General features: G+C 37.3%; 1 protein-coding gene across 1 annotated transcript; it reads left to right on the top strand.

Annotated features, from left to right (window-relative positions):
* Positions 1-3,247: 3,247 nt before the first annotated feature.
* igf2a (insulin-like growth factor 2a) lies at positions 3,248-9,228 on the top strand. The gene is given in 4 exon segments (NM_131433.1): positions 3,248-3,428; positions 3,747-3,879; positions 4,585-4,760; positions 7,684-9,228. Coding segments are annotated over 4 exon segments (594 nt in total). The 5' UTR covers positions 3,248-3,368; the 3' UTR covers positions 7,909-9,228.
* The last annotated feature ends 690 nt before the right edge of the window (positions 9,229-9,918 follow it).

Here is a 9,918-nt window from a genome sequence, read left to right on the forward strand (position 1 = left end):
TAGGAGGGAAGAGGTACTGATGATTGTTTTCATTGTAGCTGTTAATCCTGAGAAAAAGGTTCATAATTGATTCAAAGTCAGGGTTATTGAAGAATCATCATTCAATAGGAAAAGGCAAAATTAAGGATCAATGGTAATTAGTTTATATTTGATTCAATTTCTGATTCAGTTCTCTCTTTCTTCTACACTCTCTCCTATATTTAACACAATTTGGATATAATACAAATCGTCACCTTGGAATTATAAGGTTCTATCTGTGTTAAGGATGATTTTGAAAAATTGACCTTCAAAGTTTTTGCATTCCATAGCAAACAGTGTGTGTGTGTGTAACATTTGTTTTTTAAATAAAAAGTCTTAAAATGTAAACAGCTTATAAAAAACATACCACAATGTAAATAATTTGTCATTTAATATATAATTCTAACCTGCCATTTTGTCTTAACAATTAAACTGTGCACAGCAGTTTACAAATGTTGAGAGGATGAAAAGAAATTAAAAGCCACAGACCCATATGTACTCTGTTATTTCAAGTGCAGATAGGTACATTAAAACTGAACCCTCTCTATTTCAAATGCAGTCATTGCATTTGACTATTATATATTGGTTTATATTAAATGTTAATCTTTAGACACACACACATACACAATATATATATATATATATATATATATATATATATATATATATATATATATATATATATATATATATATATATATATATATATATATATATATACGTGTCTGTGTGTGTGTGTGTAGTTGAAGTCAAATGTATTAGCCCTCATTATGTTTTACAGAACAAGGACTTTTTTTTTTACAATATTTTTAATAATATTTAAAAGTCTTACTGGTTTTATTTAAGCTAGAATCAAAGCAGTTTTAATTTTTGATACCATTTTAAGGTCAAAATTATTAACCAATGTTTTTTTTTTTTTTCAATAGTCTACAGAACAAACCATCATTATACAGAGACTTGCCTAATTACCCTAACCTGCGTAATTAAACTAGTTAAGCCTTTAAACCGCACTTTAAGCTGAATTTTGGTAGATGAATCTTCACAAAGCTTCCAGAGGATGAACTACATTTTCTTAGATTGCTTTAAAAAAACACAACAAAACATGTTATATATTCTCATGCTATGCAATGAAAGTTTATTTAAACGTTACTGTTTAATAGGCTTGTGAATTTAAGACGGTGTAAAGATCAGAGAGTGACTGGGTTACATGAGGAATGCAAATAGAGGCCTGAACAGCTTCTTGCTGGCAAAGATGGCCAGACATGTCAAAAACAGCAGGAGCCAAACTAAATGGCTCAAATTGCCATACTAGCCACACATAACATTTAGATAGCTTAAGTAGTTTATACATTCTTTATTTAGTTCATTCAATGCTTTAATCAAGTTAAATCTCATAGTCAGTATAGCTTTTATCACTTTATACCACTAGAGCGAGCCATAGTGAACTTATCATGAACTTCAAGACATCCTTCACACGTTTTTTACACTAACATTAGTGTACACAAATTATGTGTAAGCTTTCTTCTATCTAGGCTACATTATCACAGAAGTAGTGCAAGTGTAGCATTTCATGAAAGTTAAATGAGAAGAGTCGCTAAATTAATTGAAACCATTATCCATGTTTATTTTGTCGCAATATTAGGATTGCCAATAATGTCCAATTGCTTCTTCTGCCTCCACTAGAAGACCTTTGCATGACACTGGCTGTTGTTTCAGACAGACAATTGAGAGTGTGTTTTGCTAAAGCTGCATTATGTGCACTTTTAGGCATGTCAGGACATGTTGAGTGTTCATTCATTTCCATAACAATTTATTACACCTTTTCAGTCTGGCGTTTTATTATTTATGTAGCCTATATACATTAGCGTGTTTTGTTAAATAATATTTTATTTTTATTATTTTTGTGTTGAATACGTGATCGTCGTGATCCATCTAAAAAAGAACTGGGCTGCTTTTTAACGCGAGGCTAAATCCCTGTCTGGTTTCACATGAGCGGGCGCGCGCGCGCACACAATGGGTCACCACAGTTGTCGTGTGAGGGTGAAATTTCAGCACGGTGTCTGTCTGCATTCACTGGAATGCGATTGCAACCCCCTTTGTTATGGTGAGAAGCTGGAAGAATGTACCGTCAATTAAAATTCCTCGGGCTGACCTGTTGCCAAAAGGTATTTTAAAGCTGGGGCTATTTGACTAAGAATGCGCGTCGTCATTGGCGAGCAGGTACTCATCAGCTGAGTGCGCATTCAAGCACAAACCAGCAGTGAGCGCTGCACTTTCACAATATTTCTGCATAATCTGGATCAAATCGGCTCATATTGCTGTTTGTCTGTGTTTCAGGATGTTCGAATAAGACGAGCAGAAAACCCGCAGCAGTTAAACTGCACTGCAGGTCAAAGCTTTGGTTTTGCCTAATGTTTTAAGCGCTTTTCTGCTCGTCAGTGCTGCGCAATTTGTTTCATTATAGATGCAATAAAAACATAAATTAATTGAATTTTAAATTAAAGCCTACTTACACATATATGTTATTAAAATTTCTTTATGTATTTCTTTATGTATTTATTTAGCAAAAACAGCATTGTGAGCAGAAGAGACTAACTAATTTTGCAGTTTTCAAACTTTTGACATACTGTATAATACTTTTTATCAATTATTATTTTAAAATATTATTTATTTATTATTTATTATTATTTTAATAATTATTACTGTATAATAATAATAATGATGATGATGATAATTCGTATAAATGAGGATGTTTTTCTTCATTACGTCTAAGGACAAATGTGTCCGAATCTACTTTATTATTATTATTATTATTATTATTATTATTATTATTGATAATAAACAATTGGCTAGATTGTAAAATCATTTCCCCGAATTGGACCTTTCAGAGAACGAGTAGAAAGACTTATATTTACTGCTTGTATTGTATCTGTTTTCTATTTTCTATAAGGTGTTTGTAATTGTTTCAAATCTTTCTTGATCAAAGTAATTTATAGATAAATAGTAGGCTGGATAAAATTGTGAGTGTCATAGAAGTTCTCGTTCAACGATTATTATTTTTTCTGGCTGGGTTTAAGCGGTTCACGGAAAAAAAATGAAGAGAGAGAGAGAGAAAAAAAAGATCCGACTCAAAAGAACCACTCGTTCACCAATCGGACATCGCTACTGGGTAAGGGGGGCGAGGGGCGGGTGTTAGTATAAATTTCCTCTCACTACATATTCTTTGCCTGTCCTCTGAACTTTGAGACAGCCACAAGCATCACTCAGAGATATGCAACAGACTGGAAATTAAACAAAGCACCTTGTTAGTACAACAGAAAGTAAACGTCGCTTTCCACAAACCGCCTGCCATGGATGATTACCATGTATTCTGTGCATCTTGCCGAAAAACGGAGGAAACACGAACAACGGTAAGAGAAAGTGATATTGACTTGCATTCAGCACGTTTTAATAATTGCATAGTCGTGACTATTTAAAGTGTGATGTTGAGCATTAATGTAAAACTTTGGGGAAAGTTTGGAGAATCATCCTCAGTTGGAGACTTTGAGGGGTTTAAGTGCAGCCACTTGATTGTACCATTGATAAGGATAATTACCGCGTCTCCTCAGTACTTTGTGCTGTCTTGTATCTTTGCTTTTGTGATTAAAATCAGCACAATCACATCAGGAACATCTGTTTAAGCAGCGGATTTCTGAAGGGACTCACTGAAATTTGTTTTCATTTCACAGATGCGCTCACTGATAGTCTTCGTTCTGTCATTGTCCATGTTGATATCCAACGTAACGGCGGGGGAGACTCTCTGTGGCGGAGAACTAGTGGATACACTGCAGTTCGTGTGTGGAGAAGATGGCTTTTATATCAGTAAGTGTATCTCTCTGCTGGCTGTCAAGAAATGTAAACATTTACATAGCCATTTGTCTTGCAGTTGTAGGTTTAAGCCGAGCTGTCTTTCAAATGGCTTATTGTATATGTACATGAGCACTATTGACTCACAATTAGTGTATTAATGAGGAAACGTCCCCTTTATTGAGTTCTCAATGCAAGCCATTAGTGCAGTTAACAGTGCTGTTAATGTATTCGTCTTGGGTGGACTGGATTTGAATTAGTGTCTGCTTGTTTGCAAAAGATTCCTCTCTCTCTTTTTCTTTCCCTCATCCTCTGTATTCCTATCAGATGACGGTGGACTTCCCCCTTTTGTACCTCTCCTGCTGTTCTTTATCTTTTATCTATGTTTAGTAAGCAAACGGCAAGGTTAAAAGATCCGTTTTGCTAGCTATTCACACATCCCTGGGAACATAGAACAATATTTGCTTTTTCTGTTCTTTGCGACATTTCAAAGTCCTAATCAAATCCGTTGGCGTCCAAACTAAAAAGGGAATCACAAACAACAGGCACGAAAGAAAGGAATCTGTTGATGCTGTCTCCGATTTCAGAAATCTTAGGAACATGCCAGCAGCCACATGTGGGATTTGGTGAAATATAAACAATAGGGTGTGAATTGGTAGCGTTGGTAGCTTTCCAGGGGAACCCCGGAGTTGATCGCTTACCTTCTCTTCCCCCACCCAGGCAGGCCGAACAGATCAAACAGCCGCCGTCCTCAGAGAGGAATAGTGGAGGAATGCTGCTTTCGGAGCTGTGAGCTGCATCTGCTGCAGCAGTACTGTGCCAAGCCGGTGAAGTCGGAGCGAGATGTTTCCTCCTCCTCGCTGCAGGTCTTCCCAGTGTCACAGGCTCTTCACAAGGTACATGAAGCTGCTTATCTCCCCCTCCCCCCTCCACCGAAAAGCCCAGCACAATGATTTTGCTGAACCCACAAACACAGACTCAGACTAGACAGGCTAGTCAGACACGCAGCCTGTTTTTATCATGCCAAAATCAATATTAACCATGTCTCCACTCTCAGAATCGCTGAGCGATGAGGAAAGCGGCACAGATCATCAGAAATCTTTATAGACTGCATTAAAGATGATGTAGGAACAGCACTGAGGGAGATAGTTAGTTGCACAAACAAAAGGCCATGGTAACACCATAAAACTCCACTGGACAGCATGCACAATGATGTCATTATTCCAAGCACCAAAACAAGTACAAGTGTTGTGCCGCATTCTGGCTAATTTTTGTGCCATGTGCTCTTGGCATGGAAATATGTCAAGCGTTGGCAAGACAGTTGGCCAGCTGGCCAAGGCTTGGATTTGAAAATAACAAAAAACAAACAACCCAATAACAACACAATAGTCACCACCACTCGAGAATAGTGTATTTGCATATTTGGATATCGTTCAACAAAGAATCATTTTTTGTTCTGTGCTGGTAAAGATGGTGATATACAATTGTTACCTTTAAATGAACTACCCTAAAATTAGAATATATACTCTTGTAATATTTTTGACTTGTTAACAAATAAAATCATAAATCATCAAAACAGTTTAAAGTTACTGGGCCTGTTTCAGTAAGGAGGTTCAACCAACTCAGAGTTTAAACTTGAACTCTGAGTTGACTTACAGAGAGGTTAAAAACTTAAGAGTTTTTGGTTTCAGAACAGCTGATCTGAGTTAGGTCAGTCAAGTCTGAGTAGACCAATTCAGAGTTAAGCGCACACACGACTATAAAAAGACATCATCAATGGGGCGCACATATTACGAGTCACCATGGCTACAACTGAAAAAGAGATCAGAGATCAACTGAAGAAGAGATTTCTTTCTCCAGCTGAACTTGATGTGCTCATGCAAAGTTACAGCAAATATGAGCATATTTTAAAAAAGCAACACCACTGCATCAGCAAAACAAAGACAGTTAGCATTGGAAAACATACCTGCTTAAGTTAATACACAAGTTTACATTCAAAATATTTAAAGTATTTATATATGTAACTTAAACAAAAATATTGTGTGACGTTTATTGACTTTTCACTTGAAAAAGTGGGGAATTTGACTTAATTTTGAAGTTATTTCTGATGTAATTGCATTAAATTACTTAAAATATACTACTGCATAATTTCTACATTAAATTTGACAAAACAACAATGCATATAACCTTAGCTTAATATTCAGTGGAAATGTTTAATTTAAGGTTCTCACTTTTACACACGTAGATTAGTTTAAGATAAAATTTCTAAAATTAAGTTTTTATCAGATGTAAAAGTGCACTTGTGTGTCTGCCTTTTGTTAGAGGTTGATATGACATTTAGAATGTAAGCAGTACTAAGAAATAGTTTTTAGAACGAGTAATAATCCCATTAATCTAGTTAGAGTACACGTTCCTGTTGAAGGTCAGTTTATTTAAGCGAATTATTTATTTTTGCAGTAATATTAAAGGTAAAATTTAAAACCATGGAATTGAATCTTATTGTAATTTTCCCCAAAAAAGACAAGCCATTCTCTTAACTTTGTTCTTTGTGTCACTGAAATGTAGGCCAGGAATGACTAAGACTAAGGCAAACAATACTGCTTTATCTTTAAAAAAAACCAGCAGAAACTCCAAGTTTAGAGAACAAAACCTGCTTTTGACCAGGTTAGGTTCACAGAGTAAGTTACCATAGTAACTCACTCTGAGTAAAAGTTACCTCTCTTTCAGAAGCAGGCTTGACCCACTCTGCTTTCTCGAGTTTGGCAAACCTGCCTTTTTGAAATGAAAAACCTAGAGTTTCTCTCAATTTTGGGTTAACATACTCTGAGTTTTCACTTAATCTTCTTTCTGAAACAGGGCCACTAATGTGTTTAGTGTAGTCAGGATGTGTACTATAAGCGCTCAATAAGGAGCAGTGAATGTACAGTTATTAGTAGTTTTGAAGCTACTGGAGATATTCATAATCATATTTTCTTTTACATTTATAAATTTTTACTTCATCCAAAGCAGTGCTCACTGCATTTAATCCCACATAGCTAAGTTTCTCTGGCCTAGCTCTGGCCCACACAATCAGGTTTTGCTTGGTCCACATGCTGCAGTGAATTACAGTAAATGACTGGACCAAGTCTGGCTTCTAGACAAGTGCCAAACACGGACCATATCTGGGCCAAGTCTTAGCCAAGTTAATATAGCATAACTGGGCCTGAAATGTTGGTGTGTTACGATTGCAAAGAAATTGATAAACCCAGGGGTGCCCAAACTCAGTCCTGGAGGGCCGGTGTCCTGCATATTTTAGTTCCAACCCCAATTAAACACACCTGAACCACCTAATCAAACTCTTTCTAAGTATATAAAAACCCCCCAGGCAGGTGTGTTAAAGGAAGTAGGAGCTAAGCTATGCAGGACACCAGTTAGGGTACCCCAGCCATGAAGCATTGCACTTTAGGTACACTATGGGCGTGCTAAACTTACATGGCCCACATATCAATTTGTAACATCTGGGCCAAACACTACATTTTACAATTGGCCCATATCTTGTGTGCCACTTTAAAGACGGTGGCACCTCTGCCAAACCCAGACTATGTTTGCCCCACATGGTGTATGCCAGTGCCGGATAAATGCCTGCTGTGCCAGCTTTATGCCAAATCTGGGCCAGAATTCTTTGCTACCTGGGATGTATATATTTCATCCTTTCAATCATTCTTTCGTACTTGAACTCACAACCCTAGAATTTTTATTATCAGAACTTTAAAGTCACTTGATAATATGACAGCTGCTCAGTGGATTTCAGAAACTACAAACTACTTTTCTGTGTTTTAGGACACCATAAATGTGAAGTACTCCAAATATGAAGTATGGCAACAAAAAGCTGCTCAGAGGTTAAGGAGAGGAGTCCCATCCATTCTGCTGGCCCGAAAGTTTAGGAGGCAGATGGAGAAAATCCAAGATGAGGAGCAAACCAGTTTCCACCGGCCCCTCATGACCCTGCCCAACAGACAACCTGCCATCGTCCCACACGTCCAGATCAGCACATCCCGAAAATGATGGCCAGCCATCCCAAATGGCAACAAACAAAGGATTATAGCCAAATCTTGGTCAGTAGAGGCACTTTTTCATGAATCATACCACTCGCCCGCCGTCTTTCCAAAACCAGATTATGAACACTCTGTGTGTTATCAGCCTTCGAAATGCAACAAGTTAACGCTGAATATAATGTGAAAGGAGAGATGAATGCAGTCTTGGTGCATATCATGGGCATGCCCAGAACTGATGCCGAAGAAGTTGCCAGAACGCACATCAAAAGTCTGTCATCTGCAAAAGCATTTATGTTTCTGTCTTGCTTGCACCCTGTTTTGAATGTCATATTTTAAGGTATGAATTTATCGAGATTAGAGTCCTTGACCTGCACCTTTAAAGTGTCCCACCTGTGGCACGAAGACAGAAGAAGAGGAAAGAAAATGTTGGCTGGCTGTGGAAAGCCAAGGACTGATGTTAACGGCACTATTTTTTACTGGACTGCGAAAAATGGTAATTGTGGTGCTAACTTTGCAAAAAGACTCAAAAGGAGTTTGCTCGAATTTTTCCGTTTTAGGAAAAAAAAGCACAAGATTGTATTCAAAAGACAATTCAGCAAGGCTTGTCATTTGGAGATGATCCCAGCCAAGGAAAGAAAAAACGGAACTTTCCAAGCTTGGTTGTTCAAGATCCATATTCTGCTCTCTGGAGAATGAAGTTAAAGCCTTTGCTATCAAAACAAATGTGACATTGCAATGGAAGGCAGGAAACTGAGGACATCTGCAATCAAGTAGGCCCAGTCTTGGAGTTGGGACAAGAGGAGTCTTGCATGTTTTGAGGTGTCATACTTTGTATTATACAATAACATTCCTGTTTCCAGTCTAAGTTTCTGCCATTTTATCTTTGCAAATTGTCTTCACTGTTATGTAGACAGTATTTTACACTTATACACACACACACAAAATATGGAGCAATCCTTATAAAGGGAAATCAGCAATAACCTTGCATATTCTCCACATACAATTGTAGTATTCCAGTGCTTTTGCTCGAAACAAACAAATGAAAAGAAAATACTTGAATATCTATGAATAGTCTCCTTAAATGTTGTCATTGACCCAAATATGACCAGTCTATCAAATTGAGCCACCAAACATTTTCTTTAAGTAATGGCACTGTATCATGGCATTATTTATTTTGATATGAAATCCATAAAAATCAGTCCCAATGAGAGATTACATGCACAACTCGCAGTTTTATTTTGTATATTTTTAGTCATTCTGCTTATGTATGTATTTAGATGCTATGTACCAAAAAATGTCTTCTTTTTTAAGTAAAGTCAATGGAAGCTTCCAAGGTTGTCCTGACTCACTTTTTTAATGGCTCGTTTTACTCCCGTGTTGCCCAATCTCAAGTCGATAGCTTTTGGAATGTATTGGGAACAGCAAAACAAGTGCATACACACACACAGGCAGTGACCTGGCTGCCCTAAGGGAAGGGTGAAGGCTGGGGAACACTTACTCTTGATGATTTGCTGACTAACCTTGACAAAATGCCATAGGTCAGCTCAGAAACATGCAGGCTCCATATCAGCTGTGCACCATGAAAAGGTGAACCTCTTCTTCAGTGCCCTCAAGCTTTAGTTGTAGTCTCTTCCCCAAATCTTCATTCTGAGGTCTGTTTATGAAGGTATTGCAATTCCAAGTATTTCCGAATCACAATAGATCAGTAAAACTAGCGTACAGATCTCAAAGATCTATGGTTAAGTCAAGCAAACAGTAGTTGTTTTATAGACAAGTTCCATGGTATTATTAACTAATACATAGTATTATGCATCATTTGCATTCAAGGGGTAGTTAGTGAACATGTTGTTTTGATGGTCCCCTTCAGGCATTCTCTAAGTAACCTCACAACTACGTGTCAGCTAGCAGTCATTACGATGATATTGGTCTGTCTGCTGCTTAATGTCTGCTAACACATTTACTTTAATGGTCTTCAGCAGACATTCTACTGATAACTTAGCAAGTACACGCTAGTTTATTT

Source organism: Danio rerio, chromosome 7, assembly GCF_049306965.1.
Source record: "Danio rerio strain Tuebingen ecotype United States chromosome 7, GRCz12tu, whole genome shotgun sequence".
NCBI classification, from domain to species: Eukaryota; Metazoa; Chordata; class Actinopteri; order Cypriniformes; family Danionidae; genus Danio; species Danio rerio.